Source organism: Amphiprion ocellaris, chromosome 17 (assembly GCF_022539595.1).
Source record: "Amphiprion ocellaris isolate individual 3 ecotype Okinawa chromosome 17, ASM2253959v1, whole genome shotgun sequence".
Taxonomy (NCBI): Eukaryota; Metazoa; Chordata; class Actinopteri; family Pomacentridae; genus Amphiprion; species Amphiprion ocellaris.
This window is the reverse complement of record NC_072782.1, coordinates 24,853,039-24,877,572: the sequence shown is the minus strand read 5'-3', so window position 1 is coordinate 24,877,572 and position 24,534 is coordinate 24,853,039. Positions and strand designations below refer to the sequence as shown.

General features: G+C 37.8%; 1 protein-coding gene across 2 annotated transcripts in view; it reads left to right on the top strand.

The window, feature by feature from the left end:
* slc12a2 (solute carrier family 12 member 2) overlaps nt 1-24,534 on the top strand; it is a 68,490-nt gene that overhangs the window by 12,009 nt on the left and 31,947 nt on the right. For both annotated transcript variants that reach the window (XM_023273074.3, XM_023273073.3), the window contains exons 2-7: nt 11,264-11,383; nt 14,224-14,299; nt 17,180-17,275; nt 20,111-20,250; nt 20,437-20,547; nt 20,737-20,845. In XM_023273074.3, the coding sequence (XP_023128842.1) occupies nt 11,264-11,383; nt 14,224-14,299; nt 17,180-17,275; nt 20,111-20,250; nt 20,437-20,547; nt 20,737-20,845 (652 nt within the window). The remainder of the gene's footprint in view (nt 1-11,263; nt 11,384-14,223; nt 14,300-17,179; nt 17,276-20,110; nt 20,251-20,436; nt 20,548-20,736; nt 20,846-24,534) is intronic.

Here is a 24,534-nt window from a genome sequence, read left to right as displayed (position 1 = left end):
TTCAAAACAAAGTCCTTGCAGTGTACTACTTAAGAATGTTAATTTATACATATTAAGTATAAGAAAATAAAGCAATCTCAATTCTGTTTGTGATTTGTTTATTTTTTATTCTCTTAAAAATAGAAAAAAGAAACAATCAAAAAGCACCAATAAGAGTAATGTTAAATTACTGGATCAATAAGCAATATTGGTAAGAGGAGTGTAGGACTGTTAGCGATACCCATCCCTATTAGGCAGGATCCTCCAACCAGAGTCTATGGGAAAGGGCCACTTACCAAACAAGCTACAATGAGTTCTATCACTAGCAGCTCAGCTATTAGTTTTCACACTCAAATACTGTCAGGAAGGTATATAGGAATAAAAAGTAGATACTGGCTGAGCCTACCTCACTTCTCTTTAGTCATTACAGGGTAAGTCTTTGCTTCAGAATCATCAGTAAATGAATACCGATAAACCTATGACAGGGCTATTCCTACTGAAATGCCAGACACATACCCCATCCACCTTATACTAAACTGCTCAGCAAGTCCATTTGCAGATGCTGTCAACTTACTGAGCAACAGAGGTCCTCACTGTTTGCAGGTTCTTTACTCATCACCTCTTTCACACTCTCACCAGAGTCAAATAGTAATTTGACACGATTCCAAAACAAAAATCTCTGCAGTGTCAGGCCAGACCATTTTGGTTCCATCAACAGTCCTCAGTGGGCAGTAGGGAATCCAACTCTGGGAGAGTTTCAGTGGAGCAAAAGAATAATGAACTGACTGGTGGGAGGTTTTTCCAAACAATGGTGAGATGTCGGACAGTGGACATCTGATAGGTCCTCTCAGTCACTGATGAAGTCCTCTAGGAGGGGTGGGGGACTGTCAGCTTGAGAGTTCATCAGAATCAACCAAGGCTCAGAAGATGCTTACCACAGCAGTGTAAATTGATACGTGTATCTAACAAAATGTACATGCAGACTGAACTTTTGTGATATTATTAACAAATGCTAAAAAACTAACAGGCTATGCTAATGAGCGATAGCAACTGCAACACTTACTGTGCTCGAAGAGGCTTAACCCCTAAATATTTAGTCCACAAATCTTCAGGCTGGTGGAAATAAAATGATAAAGTAAGTCCCTAACGCCTTGCTTTTAATTGTCCCTTGAAATATTTTGGTTTTGAGTCAGAAGTGCTACTTTCTTATGCAACCCAGCACAATCCTCTCATCAGGGACCGTAGTGTGTACTTCAGATGAAAACTGGCAGTTCCAGCCTAATGCACAAAAATGGTAACCTTTTTTGATCTGTTTTGTTGCATTAGTCCTGACAGTGTAAAGAAGATGAATTATTTATTCTGTGTTGTTAGCAGATCAAGCTGGTGTTATCCTGGAAATGTAGCCATGTCATTTTGTCAAATTTCACAAGATTTGTAGATGGTCTTAAAAGGTTTGTTCAAATCTTACTAGACTTCAAGACTGTTGTTGTCCAAGGTTACCTTTTGTGAAATCTAATTGCATCATTCTTTTGGTTTTTTTTCTGGTGATAATAATGCTCTTTGTGGCGAATCATGGTACAGTTTGCGCTACCGTTACAAGCTTTCGATGCTTTGTCATTGTTGTGCAAAGCCAACCTTTGTGTTGCTTCAGCCATGTAGATAATGCTCACTAACTCATCCTGTGTCGTCTGCACTGTCCTCTGTGCTGTGCAGCAGCTCTTATCCATACCAGTCACAGTTGTTATATTGATGTTTCAGTGTGTAGTTTATGTCTGCTTGGACTGGTGTTGTACAAGTAGAATGTGGAACTGACTTAAAGCTGAAGGCTTAAACTTGTTAAACTTGTTCATCACAAGGAGCTAGCAAGTGAATTCAGTGCCAAATTGTTCTTTCCTACTTTTGTTCTAGCTTTCACTAATATCTCTCAGTGTTTCACTGTTCCTGGTGTTCTTATGGCTTCCACCTGTTTCCCAAGAAGTTGACCTTTTCAATAATGTGCTGTAGTAATTTAGGTCGTTTTAGTGTGGAATGTTGCGGCCTGTAGATTTAGGCATCCTTTCTTGAGCTCCAACATTTAAAAAAAAGTAAATTAAAAACAGATCTCAGCAGTTCCCACTTCAGATGTGGCCCTGTAACAAAAGCAAAGAAACATTTTCATCCTAGTCTAAACAGCTGGCTTTTTAAAAATTTTCTTCCTGCTTATCTATGACTTTCTCACTGGCTGTAAGAAGACGGAAAGAACCTGTCTTCAATGATTCTGTGCTGATTTGTGAAACAGGGTACCGTGAGCAGTTTTTTTTTTTTTTTTTTTTAATAAATTTGAAGGACTGGCTGCCTAAGACAGCATATTTGTCTTTTTAATAAAAGCAGTCATCGCTCTTGTTTCATTAAGACGTAATTCAAAAATGGTGCAGATGACTTGATACCATACAGTTCTTTAGGACTTATCATTACTGTTTGACAGAATCTTGGAATGAATTTTCCAGATTTGGTCTTGATCTTATTAAATAGTTTTCCTCAAAGGAAACACCATGATAAGCAAAACTGTACCTTTCCAGCTTTAAGTTGTACTTCTGTTGCAAAATAACTCAGTGGACAAAATTAATAAAAGTTGTCAGAAAGATTCTATTGGCTCTTTGTCATTGATACGTCTACGGAGCAAGAACATTATGTTGAAAAATTGGTGCTTCCGCAGTCTTAAACTTCAACATCATTGCAGTAAAGACAAATCAGTCAGAGCAAACTAGTGGTTATTCTTATCAACTAGCCTACATGTAAGAAAACACTCAGTAAGCAGTTAAAATTAAGCACAACTCAATCGATTAAGGTTATGCTTTGTCTGAAAAATACCGCATGTATTTAAATCATTTGAGACAATCACGTTCTTCTGTCATAAGATCACATTTTAAATGCCAATGAAATATGGGGCACTTTGTGCTATGCATGTGAGCGTTGCACATTGGCCTATAAATCATAACAAACCGCTAAATACAAGTAGATAACATATGAAATAAATACTTTGCAGTTTAGCATCTGCATGCCTTTCCTGAATGTGGTTACACATTGCTCCAGTCAAAGTCATATGCCAGTTTACTCTGACACATCCAACTTTATTTTCATTTTCTAAGTCAAATACTGCCAGGCTGCACTGGTTTTACCGGATACTCTGTGTCCCAAGCTGTTCCCTGTATATTGTAAACGTTGCTGATTTACAGCATCCGAAGGAAAAGGGTGACTGCTATCTGTCAAGGCTGTAGCCCCAGCTAGTGACAAGTGGTCATGTAAGAATCTTAGATGCAGCAAAGTGCGCAAGGTACATTGATAAAATATTATATTTAGTTTAATTGACTAGTATTTCTGGTGGTGACTTGCAAGGGTAGCAATGTTAGGCAGTTATGAGCTTTTACTCATAAACACATTCTTTCAATCAACTGTAAAATTCAGACTCAATACTTCTGGTGTGAGGAAAACTGTTAGTCCTCCTCACAGAATATCAAAGTCAAAGTCAGCTTTATTGTCAATCCTTCAATATGTACATGACATACCTAGAATCGAAATTGCATTACTCTCTCTTCATGCAACAGTAGACATTAAATAAACACTTAGAAAATAAGATATAAAAGGGCAAAAAAGAACAAAGGAAGCAAAACTAGAGCCGAGCAACAACTAAGAACTAAGAAAAGCAGAACCGAGTGAAATGTAAACACGAACATGAGATAAAGTGGCGGATTTAGTGCAGAATACTCAGAACCAATGTTCCCTGTAATTTTTCCTGAGTCTGAGCAAACACACAAACTCCCTGAGCGTCCCTTGGACCACTGTGAGCAACATCAGACGTGTGCACTGTGGTCACACCAGCATCACATCCATTCAAGTTACATGGTTCATTAAAAGAATCAAATTACAGCATTTACATTTCTGTTAAAACACTTTGTCAACAGGAGCCAGTTGAAGGCTGCAGTGATTTTAGTGACACTACAACGTATAAGAGTGAAGTTATTGAATATTTGTCTCTCTTTACTGTTGCAGCGGTTTTGCAAATTGCAGACGGACCCTGTTCACTCCATAGACACCAATGTTATTCCTGTAGCTTGAAAGACAGCTACTTTTGATAAAACTGGGCTTGTAGCACATTGTCTGCCTTGCAACAATGGGAAAGAGGCACCGTTTATGTTTTGACAACCTATATCTAATGAGTTATTGATGCTGGAAGTCCGAATCTGTGAATATCTTTCCAACTTTACTGAACTTGGGGCCACTACCACCTAAGGAGTGATATATTTAATTTTGAAAAAAGCATTTAGCCATACTTAAAGCTTTAAGTGCTTTATTAACACGGAACTAAAAATTTTGTATTGTTTTATTATCACAGGTTCTGTCTGAAAAGAGGTGGCATCATTTTAAACAGTGAAATCAAACTAATAAAATGTAATGACCAACCAGTGAGTAATACTGGATTCTGCAAAAACATAAACAACTTTTAAAAAAAAAATCTAAATCTTAACACAGTTAATGTATTAACTTATTTATGTGTGTATGCATGTATTTATTGATTTATTTAGTATTGTTAACATATCAGAGTTCTGAGTGAATTTTTCTTAAGATAGACAAAGGCCATTTATTGATTACATACAGGCTGTTAAATGTTTATTAAAAACTAAAAAGCATTTAAAAAAAACAACTGAGGCATTTATTGAGTCACTAAAATAGTGTAGAGTACAGACCACATCAGCATGATTATAAGCATCCTCTGGTAAATTAACAACCAGATACTGATGTCTCTCACCATATGGACTTCAGGAGATGACTGGGGGATGATAAACTGTGACCTACTGGTTGGGTTCTCTCTGTTCTCATGTTTCTTACATGTTTGTCCCCTGACAGCCGGGTCCTAATGTTTTTTGAGCAACACACCATACTATGACATTTTTACAATGATGGTTCTACTATGAAACCAGTTTGACATGTTCAGGTGTTCTTTGTGTGAAAACTCAGAGATTTCAGGTATCAGAAGGTGGTTTTCAACTTTCTTTATTAACTTTCTGCTTCAACTTTAAATTAAATTTCCTTCACTAACCCAGCCCTCTGGACTTCCAGGAAGCTGTGTTCCTATTGGCTGTCCAGGTGGCTGTGTTCCTATTGGCTGTCCAGGTGGCTGATTGGTGTTATCAGGAACACCTGAGCAGCTCAGTGTCTTCCTGCTTTATTTAGCTGCAGACAAACATTTCCTCTGCTTCTCTTCACCAGTGAACTGGGTTTGGCTCCATTGCTTTAGTTTGTTCTTTAGGCGTTGGCTTGCAGCTTCCAGCAGTAAAATAGGCTTTAATGTGTTTCTTGGTGTATTTTAGGGCTTTGTACTGGATAGTTGTCTTGGTAAATGTGGTTCTTTAGCCACAGTTAGCACATGGTGCTAATGTGTGCAGTGATTAGTGGATTTGTTGCAGCTGAGTTGTGTCTTTATCTTGGCTGTAGTGAGTCTTTAGAGGTTTTTGGTCAGACACATTCTGTATTCTTGTTTGTGAACCAATGTTGGTTGTCCAGAAGGTAAGAGTTCCTGTCCTGATTCTCTGTTCTCAGAGGTTCTCTGGTAGGCTGCAGGAGACTTTAGCGTTTGGGTTGTGTTAGTTTGGTTTTTGTATGGTTTCATTTGGACGACTATCTTGAGGCCCCTCCATGTGGTTTAGTGAGGTTTTCTGGAACAGTTCTACAAAGCAACCTGCAGCAGAAGAGACTTTGAGAGTTTTTAGGAAGTTCTGGAGAGCAGACTTTAGAGCAGCAGAAACATTTGTCAGCAGTTTGAGCAGGAGAAGGTGAGCTTCAGAGTAGAAATGAGATGGAAACCTTCTTGACCCGTGTGGTGAGGTCCTGTACCAAGAGTTTGAGCAGGTTGTGAAGAGTCTGTAGTTCTTTGGTCTGAAAGCACAAGAAGAGTCGACTCATTAAAGGAGAAAACAGGAGATATTGTTGCTTCTTCTGTCGCTCTGCAGTTTCCTTAGACTGAATATCAAGTTTATATTTTAAATGATTTCCCATGTGAGCCCAAGAAGACTTCAATAAACTCCCTCCATCACCTGGACACAACATATTTTATTACCATGTTAAATGTTTTTTTTTTTTTTTTTAATGTTTTTGAGTTTTAATCACAGTTCTAGCATAGTTTTTTTTCTCTTTGCTTGTTTAGTTTTGTCATCTGTGTAAACGGTGCTAAACAAATAAAGTTGAATTGATAAACTGAATAATTGACTAACTCATGATTGTGACAACAGAAGTATTTTCATTGTGGTTTAAGGGTTTATTTCATTTTTAAGGTTGGGGTTAAAGTCTTGACAGAAAAAGAAGATTAAAGAAATAAACTACATAAAAAAAGCAATTAAATCAAAGGAAAAAAATTAATACAATAAAACTTTTAAAAAGTTTTATTAAAAAGATTTAAGAAATTTAACATGTAATTTTCTAATTAAACATTTAATTTTTTAATTAAATGTTTTGTCTTTTTAAAGGTTTAATAATCTAATTAAATGTTTTGCATTTTTAAAAAATGTTTAATATTCTTCTTCTTTAATTGTATTTTTTAAATTTTTAATGATGGAAAATATCTGTAATTTTTAATATTTGTATTTTAAAAATTGTGTTTAATTTCATAATGACATGTATTGTATCTTGCTGAATTATCTAATTCAATATTTTGTCTGTTTAATAGAGTTAAACATTAATTACAATTAAATTATATATACATATACCACCTTATAATGTTTAGTTTTCTTTTTAAATGCTTCATTGTATTTTCTGTTTAATTCCTATTTGAAGTTTTATTGTCTTTAAGATGTAATTTTCTATTTAAACATTTAATTTTTTAATTAAATGTTTTGTCTTCTTAAAGGTTTAATAATCTAATTAAGAAATTTAAGAGGTAATTTTCTAATTAAACATTTAATTTTGTAATTAAATGTTTTGTCTTTTCAAAGGTTTAATGATCTAATTAAATGTTTTGCATTTTTAAAAATGTTTAATAGTGTTCTTGTTTAATTGTATTTTTTTTTTTAAATGTTTAATGATGGAAAGTATTTCATCTGTAATTTGTAATATTTGTATTTTAAAAATTTTGTTTAATTTCATACTGACATGTATTGTACCTTGTTGAATGATCTCATTCCATATTTTGTCTGTTTAATATAATTTAATGTAATTTAATGTTTAACTCTATTAAACAGACAAAATATGGAATGAGATCATTCAACAAGGTACAATACATGTCAGTATGAAATTAAACAAAATTTTTAAAATACAAATATTACAAATTACAGATGAAATACTTTCCATCATTAAACATTTAAAAAAAAAAATACAATTAAACAAGAACACTATTAAACATTTTTAAAAATGCAAAACATTTAATTAGATCATTAAACCTTTGAAAAGACAAAACACGGGTACCCGTATAGCTCAACAGGTTAAGCGGGTGACTCATGTACAGGTGCTGGTCCCTGACGCAGCGGCCCGGGTTCGAGTCCCGCTCGCGGCCCTTTGCTGCAAGTTTTCCCCCGACTCTTCTCCCCTGTTTCCTGTCTGTCTCTCACTACACCTATCCAATAAAAAGCTGGAAAAGGCCAAAAAAAAAAAGATGAAACGTTTAATTAAAAAAATTTAATGTTTAATTAGATAATTACATCTTAAAGACAATAAAACTTCAAATAGGAATTACACAGAAAATACAATGAAGCATTTAAAAAGAAAATTAAACATTAAAAGGTGGTAAAACATTTAAAAAGAAAAACCTTAAAGATTTAATCGAAACATTAAATATTCGGAAAGAAAAAGAAACTCAAACAAGCCGATAAAACATTTGAAAAAACAATTAAACATTAAAAAGACAAAACATTTGGAAATCAAATCAGACATTAGACAAGAATAAAAGGTGAGAAAAGAGCAAAACTAAACGTTTAAGAAGAGTCAAACTAAAGACGAAACATTTCAAAAGACACCAGTTAGACTTTAGAAGATCAAATTAAACAGAAGAGACAATAAAATGATCAAAAAGAGCAAAAACAGATAAAAGGTCTTAAAAGCGTTTTCTAGTCTGAAACGAAAACATCAAGTTGTTTCTTCAAACATTTCCTCTTTCTGTGTTCTTGGTTTGATTGTGGACAGATTTACTAAGAACTCATTTCAGAAAACTGCTTTCCAGATAAAGTCTACTAGTAGTTGAAGGCATGGATCAAACTAATGTTACCTTCTGATCTCCACAAACTTTACTGTTCAGTGAAGAGAATCAAAGTTTGTTGAGGATTTCTAAAAAACCCACAGGTGAAGGTCTGAGAAGAACTCAGGTGGATGGTCTAAATGTGAAATCAAGACTCATGGTCACAAGTTTTAAGGCTTCTGTTAACCAGAAAGTTCAAACTAGCAGAGAAGTACTGAGAAACTTTTAAAATTTCATTCCTCAGACTGTCTGAAGGTCCAAACTAACAGAGAACTACTCAAGAGCTTAGAAGATTTCAGTCCTCAGACTGTCTGTCTCAATCGTACGACGTAGTGTGTAACTGTATGCAGCACAGTGAGCCGGCATACTTCTTGTTTCCGTTTTCACGCCGTCTACATCAACGGAATGCACTGAAACTTTTCCCCCACTAGCTTAGCCTCGCTGTAGCACGCAGCTCAAAGGGGCGTGTCCTATCTACTCATTCATATCTATGAGAACAACGGTGGCTGCACATAAGGACACCTGACGTTGATTAGCTGCGTAAATACCATTATATACAGTCTATGGTAAATACGTATGTGAATCGCATCATTGGCTGCAGCAGCCAGTCACCGGTCACTCACTGACTCACATTGAAAAATAGCACAGAATGAATTGTTACGTGTTTATTTTATTTACAATTTAGGTTGGATTTTTTTTTGTGTGCGCAGTGCAGATTTTCTGTGCGTGGAGACCGTGTCAGCAGTGCGCAATTGCGCATACGCGCAGCATAGAGGGAACAGTGCTCAGAACAGTGCAAATGAGTAGCAATATTTTTTTTCATTATGACAGAAACAAGCAGAGATGGCATCAAGTCTGACCCCCTTATTCAAACCAAACAAACAGATGCTGTTTGGCTGACAGTGTCCCTAGTTAGGGCAGCAGACCTTGATTTCAGTGTTGCATAATTACATTAGCAGTTTGACCTGACATCACTCACAGCTAAGAATGTAATGTCCCCATGCCCAGCTGTTTCAGAAATTTGTGCCAGAAGCAGATTTAATTACCTTTTCAACTGGTACGCCACCCTTGCTATGCTAGAGCTCATTTTCACAGCCACATATATATTGATGAATTTCGCTGAATCACTGAATCATTAAAACAAGCCTTGTAAAAGTCTAGTGTCGAAACTTAGTGCTTTTTTGGTAGAGAATGGTACCAGAAGCTGCCATCAAATCTCTGGTCAGATTCACAACTTTACCATTTTTTACGGTTTCTTTGATCTGTTATGGCTGATCTGTTTATAAAGTAACATTCTGGAGGAACACTCTGCAAAGACATTGTTTTGAACTAATCACTACTATATACTATATGTGGTAATTGAAATTACAGTAATTATTACAAAAAGCAATTTTTGGAGCAAATCGAATTATAGTTAGTGCTGTTGTGATTGGAAAGATCAGAGCCTCAAAGTTTTACTCACAAAATAAATATTATGCAGTGTGTTTCGTTATACTGTTCAGCATTATGTCAGAATTAAAAGCTCCACTGTGGACAGAATCTAAGTAAATATCAGTACATTGTGTTGATAAAACCTTACAGTTCAATTACTTCTTCTGATTTTAACATCACCATTCAGTTAGAGACACTGTAAAAGTCAAGTGAAACAGAGTTTGTCTGCAGCTGGCACATCAGTAAATCCTGCTGTTCTGTTCTCTGAAACAGAAAGTATGAATTACAGTTCAGATGATGCTCTGAATTTCAGACTGACTTCATGAACGCAGCTGCAATTATACAAACTGCTTGCGAATACTTGCTTTTTATCATTAACCCATGTTCATATAATTTAATTTACTTTGAGTACAGGCTGCTAAACAGACACAACATACCTGGTTTGTGAGAGATTAGTTTTTGCTGTCTTTTTTTGACAGATTGTGTGTGTTTCTGCTCTAACATGGAAATGACTTGTAACTGTGTAAAACCAGAATGTGGTACCCACCCCGAATTATATCATTACTGTGCTGTTAAAGGTCTCTACATACCAGTCTTTCAACTCATCTATTGTTTCTCATGAGCAACAATAGGTAAGATGGCAAATGGCTCCAAATTGTGGAACGGAAGTATGGCTCATGTAGTAACTGCTGGAATTGAAGGAAACAACATTTTAGTTTTCTTAAAATGCACCAATTAAAAATGATAATCTCAACAGTTAGATTTTGTCACTCTTGGGATGAGCACATTACTATCCTTGTGTGTTGACACGCAAGGATCACGGGACAATCAGGCTACAACAGCAGCAACTTCAGTAATTATTCATAATGATAAAGAATCCCTTACATGGAGGCAAGATCAATCAGGACCAGACCCAAGTCACACTGTGTGCATTGTTTTAACCCATAACTGACACTCTGTTGTCACAATTTATGAGAACAGGTAAATCATTCATTACACAGTGGCCATCCTTGAATTGAGTCCTGAACTCCATCACAGCTGTCACGATACTTTTATTTTATGTACGGTCCTCCCTACCAGCGGAGGGACGACGTGCTGTGAAAGCATCACACTAAGTGCAGAGGATTGGTTTGCAGATGTCTTGTGTTCATCTTGAGGTCATTATGAACACTATATACGCAGGAAAGACAATATGCTTCATACCCAGACAGAGCTGGGAGGGAGGCCACTGATGTCACAACATTGTCTGTGTGCAGGAAGGAGGCTTCCTGTGTTTGACATGCTGTAGGAACACTAGGACAGACATCCTCTGTAAGTGTGTCTGTTTTACAGAGCAAGTGACGTCAATAGAAATGAAACCTCTCAGCCAGAGGGTGATATTTGCATAGTTATGATTTCATGATTTTTTGGTCTCCTAATGTACTTTGAGATAGTCCTACTGGGTTTTTATTTAAATGTAGCCCGGAATGCCAGATGAACATACAGTGAGAGTCAGATCTCTGTGTTTTGTCATTTGCATTAGTTTTATTAGTTGAATTGCTAAAAAAAATTCCTTTACAGAGGAGTCTTTCAAACATTTCACTGAGCAGCCTTATATGTAGCCACATTCTGTGTTCTACATATAAATCTAACTCTATTTTTTGTCCTTCTTAGGAGCCATTTGAGGATGGGTTTGCCAATGGTGATGAGCTGACACCGGCTGAGGAGGCTGCTGCTAAGGAAGCAGCCGATTCCAAAGGAGTGGTTAAGTTTGGATGGATTAAGGGAGTGCTGGTAAGTCACTTTGAAATCCTGGCTTTCTTCTGCTATCATAAAATGTCTGTTACTTTCCTTTTTGTTTCTGAAAAGATTTCTTATTCCTCAAGCCTAGTCACCCTCTAATTTGCTTCAAAGTTTTTTTAGAAATCATAATCTATGGATATTTAAAATAGGGGAAATTTTACTTTTATATACCAAATTCTGTCCAAGTTGACATACTTGTCAACTTGGAAAAAGTTGCCCCACGACCTACTTTCAAAACATTTTTTACACATTGAAATTTCAGGTTATGTTTGAATGACAATACCTCAAAAGTATAAAAAGACAAAGCCTGAAATTATCAATGTTTTTTCTCATCATGCCAATAATTCAGCATTTGCAATATTGAACAAGGAGATCAAATACTCTCTGATTATGGATGAAAAATAGGGGGAAAAAAGACTTCTACAGTGAGGGAAATAAGTATTTGATTTCCTGCATGCTTCTCGATTTTGGCCACATACAAAAAACAGTCTATAACTTTAAAAGTAGGTTTATTTTGATTGTGAAAGACAAAATATTAACAAAAAAATGGAGGAAGGAAGGAAAATACAATATCTTACAGATAAAAATGAATTTCCAGCTGATCAAGAATAATAAGTACATGATCCCCCAACTACACATGACTTAGTACTTGGTGGAACAACCCTTGTTCACAAGCACAGATGTCTTCATTGATCATCCTTTGTAGTTAGTGACCAGGTTTACATGCATCTCAGAGGATATTTTAAACCACTCTTCTTTGCAGATTCTCTCCTGATCCTTAATGTTCTGAAACTGTTGCCTAAAAATGTGAAGCTTCAGCTCCCTCCAAATATTAAGGTCTGGAGATGGGCATGGCCACTTCATGACCTTAATGTGCTTCGTCTTAAGCCACTCCTTTATTGCATTGGCCATATGCTTTGGATCATTATCTCTATGAAAGACCCACCCATGACCCGTTTTAAGTGCTCTGGCTGAGGGGAGGAGGTTCTCGCCCAATATTTCTTGGAACATGGCCCCCATCGATTGTTCCCTTGATACAGTGCAATCGTCTTGTACCTTTGGCAGAGAAACAGCCCCAAAGTATAATGTTTCCACCTCCGTACTTGACTGTGGGGATGGTATTCTTGGAGTCATAGTCTGCATTCTACTCTCTCCAAACACAACAAGTCAAATTGATACCAAAGAGCTCAATTTCATACTCATCTGACCAAATCAAATTCTCCCAAGCCTCCTAAGTGTCATTCAAATGCTCACGGGCCTGGACATGTGATTTCTTGAGCACAGGGACCTTGCAGGTGCAACAGGCTTTCAAACCATTTCTACACAGTGTGCTATCAGATTTTCTTGGTGACTGTAGCCCTACTGCTTTGAGATTGTTACCAAGTTCCTCCCGTGTAGTCCTAGGATTATCCTTAACCTTTCTGATAATCATAGATGCGCTGAGATCATGCACCTGACTGAGGGTGATTGATTGTTGCTTTGTCTTTCTTCCATTTACGAATGATTGCACTGACAGTTGTATCGAAATTGCTTGTCAATAGTCTTGTAGCCCTTTCCAGCCTTGTTAAGCTCTCCAGTCTTGTCTCTGACATCTTTAGATAGCTCTTTGGTCTTGCTCATGTTGGTGAAGTTGAAAATGCAAAGTGTGATTCTTTGGACAGATTTCTTTCACACATATACACGCAACCAGTTCAGATTATTGTTTCTGAAGCAGAAAGGGCTAATATGTATGCCTCTTGGCCACATAACCAAATTCTTGAGGTTCAAAAATTATTCTCTAAATATAGCTACTTTTTTCAATATGGGCATATTTTATATTTATAGGCATAAATAATCATAAAAATGTCGCGATTAGTCAATCAAGTATTTGATATATCGAACTAAACGGTACAAACTACAATGTGTAATGTATCTATCAATTCTATCCAATTTTATTTATATATTGCAAATTCACAGCATGTCATCTCACAGCGACATATCCTGTCTGTCTGTCTGTCTGTCTGTCTGTCTAGATCTATAGCTCTATAGATCTGTAGATAGAGACAGGTTGACTGGTTGAAGTGTACATGCATTTGGATGCTGGCTTACAGGTACCTCAGATGATATCTGGTTGGTTGCTGGTGGATTAAACCACTGAGGAAGAAAGCACTCAGCCAATTGAGAGATAGCAGGCAGAAGATGGATGTTTCATGTCAAGATGTGTCTGGATGTTTTCATCCTGCTTTTGTTTTGATGTTAGAAGACCTTACTTCCTCTCTAATATAAACCTTACACTAATTCTTACATCTCTTGGATTCTACTGTCTTTATCAAGTGGCTTAGGATATTCTTTTAATATAATCTTCTTAAAATGTGATCCTACAAGGGGAAGAGGATCCTCCATCAGGGTCAGGTGAAGATCTGTACGCATGGAGATGGGAGGTATTTTTGTGCTGCTTAAAGATTCTTCAACAGAGTGAAAAATGTGCAAAGTAAGCTTATGTCTGTGTCTAACAAAGGAAAGAAACATTAAGACAAACATATTCTGCTTCAGGGACGACAGCAGTATGCAAACACATACAAGCTGTTTTCCGCTCATCTTTTATCTCAGCAGAACATGCTGCGTGCCACTACTGTAGTCTTCTAGGGCTGGTTGGTGGCAAACATCTGAAATTGTAGGCAGCTATTTCTTGCTGACATGAAGCACTTGCAGCATCAGTTTGTTTCACAATGCTTGATATCTGAACTGTATGGCAAGCAGAATCCATCTAGGACATTAGAAGCCTAACTGGTTAATTTAAACCTGCAACCCCTCTTCCAGGCACCCACACTAACAGTAGTTCCTCTCTGCAGGTCCGCTGTATGTTGAACATTTGGGGTGTGATGCTCTTCATCCGAATGTCATGGATCGTGGGCCAAGCTGGCATTGGTAAGTTGAAGACATGAAGAGCTGATGATTTTCAAAAGAGTTACCAGTTTACAATACTTTCCAGCTCAGAGTGTAGTTTTAGCCTTCAAAAGGAAATGATGAATTTGTTTTGAACTTGAGAAGTTATGTGTGCAAAATGGCAGCAGATAAAGTTGTTAGAACATTGTTTCTTTGCTGAGAAGAGTAGATTATGTAAGACCCTTTGCTTCTTTTCAAAATGTTCAATCATTTGGTTTTCTTCTACAAGGCCATCCTGAGGAGCGAACAGTAGACAGCAGTGGCAGGCAGTTTTGGACATAATGCACTGCCCAGCCAAAAAAAAAGTTACACACTGTAATATTTTGTTGGGCTGCCTTTAGCTTTGAGTATGGCACTCATTCACTTTGGCATTGTTTCGATAAGCTTCTGCAATGTCACAGCATTTATTTCTGTCCAGAGATGCATTCATTTTTCACCAAGATCTTATGTTGTTATGTTATGATGGGAGAGTGGGACTGCTGCACACAGTCTTCTCCAGCACATCCCAAAGATTGTCAATGGGGCTGAGGTCTGGACACTGTGAAGGCCAATCCATGTGTGAAAATCATGTCTCATACTCTCTGAACCATTCATTCACAATGTGAGGCCCATGAATCCTGGCATTGTCATCTCGGAATATGCCCGTGTCATCAGGGAAGAAAAACTCCATTGATGGAAAGACCTGGTCATTCAGTATATTCAGGTAGTCAGCTGACCTCATTCTTTGGGAACATAACATTACCAACCCCAGATCATAACCCTAACCCCCACAGGCTTGAGTGCATCACTTCATCTGCCTCTCTTCTTACCCTGATGCCCCCATCACTTTGAAACAGGGTAAATCTGGACTCATCAGACCACATGACTGACCACATTTGTTCCTCGAAGATGATGGTTCACCACTATCCTTCCAGGTTTTAATAATGTATTGGACGTTTCTTAACCCAATTTTAGTAGTTTCAGAAATCTCCGTAGTTGTTTTCTTTGCTTGATGCAGGACAATAATTTGACTCTTCTGAGACAGATTAACATTCTTTCCATAACCACGGGATATGTGTTCTGACGTGGTTGTTGAAGAAATGAGAAGCTCCTCACTGCATCAGCTAGGGTTAAATAAGTTGTTGCAGCTGAAACATATTAATCACTGCAGTAATTGTCCAACAGAAGGCTCTTACCTATTTGCTTAGTTAAATCCAGGTGCCGACTTTTTTTTGGTCAGGCAGTGTTTTTTTTAGTAAATGTAATGTCACACCAGTTTGTCACTTATTTTTTAAGCCTAACTGTCCACTGTTTCCTATCATCTTAATGTGGCTGTTGGGGCAGATCGAGGGTACGCCAGTATTAAAACACCTGAATTTGAAATGCTAAAGCAAATCAAATTCAGCATTTTGCTTCTACAAAACAGAAGTTGTTATACTTGCTCATGAAAAACGGATAGCATGCATTAAGCAGCGTATTGGGCCATTAAGGGATTGTGTTAAACCTTGCCTTAGAAATCTAGGTGTGATTCTTGACCAGTCTCTGTCACTAGACAGCCATGTCATCCAGCTAACACGTTCCTGTTTTTTCCATCTGCGCAATATAGCTAAATTAAAATCCATGGTATCTAAGGTGGAACTGGAGATGATTTTACACTTTTATCTCATCTTGTTTGGATTACTCTAGTGCCCTTTTTACCTGTTTAAATCCTCTCCAGTCCTCTCTAAACCACCTTCAGACAATCCAAAATGCAGCTGCTCGTCTTTTAACAGGAGCTAACCGGAGATCCTACATCACACTAGTCCTATCCTCTCTTCACTGACTCCCTGGTGCTAACTTCTAAGACTTTGTGTGGCCAAACGCCCCCGTATATTGCCGACCTCCTTCATCCTTACACTCCAAATAGAGCTTTCAGGTCAGGCCAACAAAAATGACTTGTTGTCCCACTAACCAAGTATAAAACCCGTGGTGATTGTGCTTTCCAAGCTCTTGCAACAAGCTGTGGAATGCTTTTCCTCTACAGCTGAGATCGATCAACTCCTGTGAAGCTTTTATGAGGTAGCTGACATTGTTTTTATTCAGGCAGGCTTTTGGTTGACCTGTAGCTGCTCTATTTTATGTATTGTTTTTGTTGATATTTGTTTTACTGTACCGTATTTTAGCTTGTTACTCCCCTGTTTTGTCAGTAAATTATCTTTTTTATTATTATTTTAGTTTTCATTTTAGTTTTATTATTACTGTATAGCTCTTTGTGATTAGGTATCTGTGAAAGGTGCTACATAAAAGCATTTTACTGACTTACTTACTGACTCAGACATTGTGCTGAAGTACTGGCAGGAATCTTGAAGACAAATATCTCCAAATCTGGACACATGAAACCAAAACCTTTTTGTACTGAGAACTGTGTTGTTTTTTTGTCACCTACTCCCCTTTAACTGAGGCTAGATAAAATAGAAACAAAGCAGTCAGTCAGGAGCCCGTCCCGTCCAATATTTTACTTTGATGTGGCAAAGACTGCAGATATCCGACAAATACCACTGACCAGAAAAAATGACCTATCAGAGTGGCACACAGCCCATATTTGCTGACATTATGGTGTTTATCACTCTGTCACTTAGTTTTTCAGTTCACTTACAACACAGTACTTCACTGACCCTGAATACTCTGACACTTGTTAAAAATTCTCCACTTTGATGTGAAATATCACCACAAAGTGACACATGTGGCAGACTTGAGTGCAGGAGCTCGTCTTCATGGCTATGCTGTTACTTTTCACAGAGCTCAAAGAGTGATTGGAAAGTCTGCTAGAAAACTGTTAACAGTGTTGCACATTCTTTTCATTTAAGACATTTGCGGTTTTCAGACTGTGCTTTCCCCCTGCAGCTCTGTCCTGTTTGATCGTCGCCATGGCTACCGTAGTGACGACCATCACTGGCCTCTCCACCTCAGCCATCGCCACCAATGGATTTGTACGAGGAGGTATATATTACTTTATACTGCAGAATAATATGCTACTTGAGGTCACAAGAGAATATGTCTGAAAATCAGGGATCAGCAGTGACCAGCGACTAAATTTAACCATGCTATCCTCTAGCTCTTGTCTGACGGTTTCTTCCTGCTGTTTGGTATGAAACGAGGTTGTTTCAGAGAGAAGAGAAATTCTACAAGTCACCAGATTGCAACACCTTGTTGCGAAGTGAGTAGAGGCAGCGGTAGCTCAAAGTGGGTGATCTGACACTGATGTTAACACAGTGTTCAGTCACAAGTTCAGGCAAAATAGTGTCTCGAGTGTAATATTTCTTAGTGTAGCGAAGATTGAATCACATTGAAGTAGTAGTCATATTCTAGACATTACGTTCCTTCTCTGTTTTGATATGAACCAAGAGCAGTGTCAATATTTTTATTTGGAGGGGGTAGAATTTTTTTACTTGTTAAAATGGTTAATTTGTAAAGACTCCAGCCTTCCCCTTCGAGAACCACTCATATAGTTTAATTGGGATGAGTATCGTTAAGATTTTAATCATAGTCTTATCAGTGCTTTTAGTGATTTTTTTTAAGAGAAAAAATTGAAGTGTAAAGACCGCTACCTTTGTTTTATCTTTTTTGATTAAGTTTCCATTCAAGTTACACACAAAAGACTTATTGAACTTGTAGCATCAGACAAAATTTCTTCTCTCTGGTGCTGTTACTGAGTGAGTGTGTGTGTGTGTGTGTGTGTGTGTGTGTGTAACATAGCGGTTATGTAGCAATAATAAATAGGAAATCTATTCTTTAAAATTTCTTCAGTTCTAGTTGCAGAACCAATACTGTTGCAACTTTTTGATGCTCCTGTATTTATTATTCTAGACCCAGGGCCTGTTTAATACAGGATTTCGGTACTCATCACTTTGCTTTAAAAATTTTTGACTCAGATGACAGTGCACAGTTAACCGATAGAATTTCTTTTAGTACCAACATGGACCATGCTGTCGCTGTTTTGTTTTTAAAAAAAAAAAAAAAATCAAATAAAAAGTATTGTGGGAAAAAAAGTGTGGCAGTGACAGTGTTAACATATTAACATATTTATTTGTTTGACAACTGAGCACATTTTGTCTGCTGATCAGGACTGTTGGATGTCCGAAAGGCAAGAAAAAGCTAGCATGTGATTTGGTTTGAAACAGCCCTGGCAAGAAATGGAGGCAGAATTGGAAATGGCATAAACACATTTCATTTAGGCGCTCACTCAGGATCATAGTACAGAATGTTCCAGGTGTTGAGGTGCCGGTGAGGACATAAAATGGAAAGACCATTTTCAGTAACAGATCGATGAGACTATCGAAACACCACTAGCTTATTAGACTGCGAGAAAAGATGTTACAGCTCTGGGAAGATGCCGTGCTATTGGTTCTGTTATCCTCTGTCATTAGACCTTAGTCTTACAAGCATATTTTCTGAAAAATTTAGTGTTATACTGAAGTTTGATTTTCCTTCATTATTGGTTGTTCAGTAGGTCATTCTGGCCCCTGGTTCTTCTCACAGACACATGCGCAATTCTCAAAAGCAAGACATTGCATCTATTGTGTTTGTCCGGTGTAAAGCAAGTAACTGAATCTATTTTTAATTGAACTTGTGTGGGTTAGTTTCCATGTCAACAAGCCCCAAGACGAGGTGAAACAAAAGTCTTTTTGTTAGTTCCATTGTAGAGAATTTAAATACCGTTAACTTTGAAGATCAGCTTTTTTTCCCCCAATTATTGTCATCACTATGCATCACGTTTGTGTAAAGTTGGACTTTTCTCAGTTTTCCCATGTTACATTGCTGCATGACTGTTCTGCTTTTGAGTTATGCTGGGCAGCACTAGGATGTTATTTTAAGGCTCTGTTCTCAATGAATGGCATCTTGTGTTTGACTCTGTATGTGAGAATGGGGTATGTGACGGATGAACTACAGCTGTTGTGCTGCTGGGGAGGTTGAAAACAAGAAGGTTAATTTCATCCAGGAAATCAAGTCACACAACAGCTACTCTGTTACCTATGCCTATGAAGCTTAGAGGATTTTTTTTCTAAAAATTGGTCGGACTTCTCACCACCTGGGGACTGGTCTGCCCAGAATGACTTCAGTTTGTGTACAGTGACATAAAAGTATAACATTTGATTTGAACAATGCAAGGCACCATGGTCAAAACTATACACAGAGGTGAAATATTTTCTTATGCTGCTAATTTCTCCAGCCAGACTTCTTGGTAACTCTAAGCCGCTTTGTTACAAGCAAGTATATGACTGCAGATTGGACCCCGGGGCCTGATCCCGCTTGTGCAAATAGACATACTGTTTCAGACAGCTGATTGGCAGTGTGAAATGTAATCCTAGAACTAAAATAACCCTGACATTGAAGACAGGCTGCCCTCGAGATCTTTTCCAACTGTTGATATGGTGTGACTGTGATGTTCTTAAACACATTATATTCTGCTGAGAAAGTGCATAATTTGCCATTGTGTTAAATGTGATAATTGAAGCCTCTGCTGGCGTTTTTAGCCCAAATAACAAATAAGGCTGAGGAAGATTTTCAAGTGAATGAAAACCTTCCTCAGCTTCTGGGGACAGGTTCTGACACCGGTCATGACACTGAAAACCACTCACTGGGTCTTTAGTTCAATTTTTGTGGACTGTCAGTTTGGATCATATCAAAAGAGTGTTATTCCCAAATACATATATGTTCTAGAACAAACATTCTGATATCGGTTATCATCATAATAAACATTCTGTCAATTCAGTTTGCTCCAAGTTTCCATAGCTATCTACTTTTACTGACATGTATATTACCTTCTATTTCCAGGTGGAGCATATTACTTGATTTCTCGAAGTCTGGGGCCAGAGTTTGGAGGTTCTATTGGTCTGATCTTTGCCTTTGCCAATGCAGTGGCTGTCGCCATGTATGTGGTGGGCTTTGCTGAAACTGTTGTGGAACTTCTTAATGTAAGTCTCTCCTCACTTTATATTGCATTCGACTGTTACTGATTACTGCTGATTATTGATCAGCTGGGATTGGTTCTTTTGGAGTCTTTGGGAGAGATAGTACCTATCAAAGAGCTGTACTATTTGCACTTAACACTGGCAGATTGTTCTTATTTCATTTAAAAAACCTCTCATGTTTTCTCTCAGGGTGTTGATGCCATCATGACAGATGAAACCAATGATATTCGAATTATCGGAACAATCACAGTCATCCTTCTCCTGGGCATCTCTGTGGCAGGAATGGAATGGGAGGCAAAGGTGTGAGCAATGTCTAATGTCTGATAAACTGAAAGTGCTCCAGTGTAACTGCTGAGGAAAATTCCCGCAGCAGACTTTAGGAAAACACTTTGAGACTCACTGACAAACAGCATGATTGTTACATGATTGTTATAACGCTGGTTAAAAAGATCAGCAGGACTAATGCTTTGGTTAATTTGCTTTCTGTAGGCCCAGATCTTCTTGCTTATTGTCCTCATTACAGCCATCATCAACTACTTCATTGGAACCTTCATTTCTGTCAAATCAAAGGAATCTGCTGGCTTCCTTGGCTATGACGGTATGACCAGTTCATTTCAGTTTTATTTATGTAGCCCAATTCACAACATAAGTCATCTCTGGGCTCCTCACATAGTATGGTAAATAACTCATATTATAGAGAGAAACCCTACAAGTCCTAATGATTCCCTCTGAGCAGCACTTAGCAAAAGGGATGGATATCGTTAAGATAAGAGTAATACTACGCTTACCGATACTGTATATCGCTCAGGTACTTAAACTTTATTCTTATTGGTACATTATAAATGTTTCTTTTTTGTTTTGTTTTTGTCTTTTTTTCTTTTAGACAATACAACTAAACAAATTAAGAACAAAATTATGATTGCTTTATTTTGTCATTCATAGTGTATATAAATTAACATTCTTAAGTAGCACTTTGAAAAGACATTGTTTTGAACCAACACCTATTAAGTACTATGATGTATTTTAAGCAAAAGAAATCAGTCTTTTAAGCAAAAGGTGATGGGACTGTACAGAGCCAGTGAACAATGTCACAAGTTTTACTCACTAAATTAAATATTATGCAATGGGTTTTTGAACTGTCCAACATGATATCAGAATTAAAAGCGATACTTTAAACAGATGTTAAGTAAATGTCAGTACATTGTGCTGAACAAACCTGTTTCTTTCATGCTTTACTTTTAAGTATAAAATTATTACATAGCTTTTTCCTTTGACAGTATTGTGTCAGTGATATTTATGGTTTCAATGAGTAAAAAAACACAGTCGAAGTAATTCTTCAACTACTCACACCAACATTTGGTCAGAAAAACTACAGAAACAAAGTTTGTCTGCAGCCCCAAAATCACAAAATCCCCACTGCTCTGTGCTCTGGAAGTGAAAGTTGAAATTCTGAAGGACAGTTCAGATGATGCTCTGAATTTCAGACAGTCTTTATGAACACAGCTGCAGTTAAGCAAACCGCTGAACAATAGAAAGTTCCCAGGAAGGCCTGGATGCAAACCGGGGATCTTCTAGCTGCAAGGCAAAGTGCTAACCACCAAGCCACTGTGTAGCCGCCGCTGGACAATGCTTAGTTCGTATAATTTTGTTACCTCCTGCTGCTATACAGACATAACATACCTAGTTAGTCAGACGTGAACTACAAGCTCATGAACTTTTGCTGAATTTTTTGACAGATTGTGTGTGTTTATGATGCTCTCACATGGAAACGACTTGTTACTATTGTGGCAATGTAGTCATTCATTCGAAGGTTTGTTTCTCTCCTCTGTTGTCACCTGTTTGTGTCTGTGCATAGAGATGCAGGTGAGTGGCAGAGATGTGCCCCCCACCCCCCACCCCTACCAAAAAAACAAAAAACACAAGGCGTTCTGTCCTTATCTTATGGTGATGGCCATAAATATTTGGACATTGACACATTTTTCTGCATTTCGGGTCTGTACACTGTACAGTGGACTTGAAATGAAACAATCAAGATGTGCTTCAAGTGCAGACTTTCAGCTTTAATTTGAGGATATTTACATCCAAATCAGGTGAACAATTTTGGAATTACAACACATTTTGTATGTGCCCTCCACCTTTATAAGGGACCAAAAGTAATTGACAGTTGGTTGCTCAGCTGTCCCATGGCCAGGGTTGTCCCTCTTGATTTCATTTAAAAACAGCAGATAAAAAGCCTACAGTTCATTTCAAATGTGGCGTTTGCATTTGGAATCTGGTGAGGTCAGCTCTCAATATGAAGTCCAAAGAGCTATCATTGTCAGTAAAGCAATCCATCAATAGGCTGAAAAATCAAAAAAACAAACCGATCAGAGAGATAGTAAAAGCACAACAAACAAGTTATTGCTAAATCAACTGTTTGGTACATTCTTAAAAAGAAAGAATGTACTAGTGAGCTCAGCAATGCTAAATGACTTGGAAGATCACTGAAAACAAGTTTGGTGGTTGACAGAAGAATCCTTTCCCTGGTCAAGAAAAAATCTCTCTCAACAGTTGGCCAGATCAAGAACACTCTCCAGGAGGCAGGTGTATCTGTGTCAAAGTCAACTATTAAGAGGAGACTTCATCAGAGTGAATACAGAGGGTTCACCACATGGTGTAAACCATTGGTGAGCCTCAAGAGCAGAAATGCCAGATTGCCAAAAAAACATCTAAAAGCATCTGTATAATTCTGCAACAACATCCTATGGACAGATGAGACAAAGATCAACTTGTACCAGAATAATGGAAAGAGAAGAGTCTGGAGAAGGGAAGGAACTGCTCGGGATCCAAAGCATTACCACCGCATCAGTGAAGCATGATGATGGTAGTATCATTGCATGGGCATGTATGACTGCCAATGGAACTGGATCCCTTATATTTATTGATGATGTGACTGCTGACAAAAGCAGCAGGTTGAATTCTGAACTGTTTCAGGCAACATTATCTGCTCATATTCAGCCAGATGCTTCAGAACACATTGGACGGTGCTTCACGGTGCAAATGGATAGTGACCTGAAGCATACAGCAATGGCAACCAAAGAGTTCTTAAGGCAAAGAAGTGAAATGTTCTGGCCAAGTCAGTCACCTGACCTGAATCCAGTTGAGCTGCATTTCACTTTCACAAGACAAAACTGAAATTAAAATGCCCCAAGAACAAGTGAGAACTGAAGACAGCAGCAGTAGATGTCTGGCAGAGCATTTATGAACCTGACTATATCTTATGATAGAATGTGCAACACAAAATTTTTCTTAATTTCTAAAGTACTGACAGCAGATCTGTTAATACTGGAGTTTGTTCATCCACCAGTATTTAAAATAATTTGCCTGAGGCTCATTTAAAACTGGGGCTCAGTACCCATCACTTCTTAGCAACAGTGGAAAGAAAAAAGCCACAGGAAGAAACCTCCAGGTAGAACCAGACTCAGGGAGGGTGGCCATCTGTTCTGACCAGTGGGGAAGTAAAGAGAAACAGACAAACAACACGTAACAGAACAATAAATACTTGCAAGGTTGAAAGGCCAGTAACTGCAGATCTCAAACATGTGGCTCCACAGCCAGTGATACCTGCAGAAAGGACATAATGCAAACTACATCACAGAGGAGACACAGTTAGTGACATGCACTGGTGGCATATAAATGTAAAGAGAGTAAAGGAGAGAAGTAGAGAGATGCTCCATGCATCATGGGAAGTCACCTAGTAGCCTATAGCTGCAACACAGGGATGTTTCAGGGGAACCTGAGCCAGGCTTAACTATAAGCTTTATCAAAAAGGAAAGTTTTAAGCTGCATCCACAAGAGAGGAGCCTGAGAGCTGAAGGATGTGCTTCCCATTATACTTTTGGAAACCTTGGGAACCACAAGTAAGCCTGCACTCTGAGAGTAAAGTGTTCTTTTTGGATAGTATGGCATTATAAGAGCTTTAAGATATGATGGAGCTTTGCCATTAAGGGCTTTGTATGTGAGGAGAAGGATGTTACATTCTTAAAAGACATATCTTGATCACAGTTAACTCCGAGATCCTCACAGTAATATTGGAGGTCAAAGCAATGCCATCCAATTCAACTATATGGCTAGATGGTGTTTTTCTGAAGTATTTAGGGCCAAATACAATGTCTTTAGTTTTGTCTGAATTTAGAAGAAGAAAATTAAGTTTGAAGAAGTTTGAGAAATGGATTAGTTTAGTTTGATTTCATGGATGAATAGAGCTGGCTGTCATCTGCATGGCAGTGTAAGTTTATAGTGTTCTCT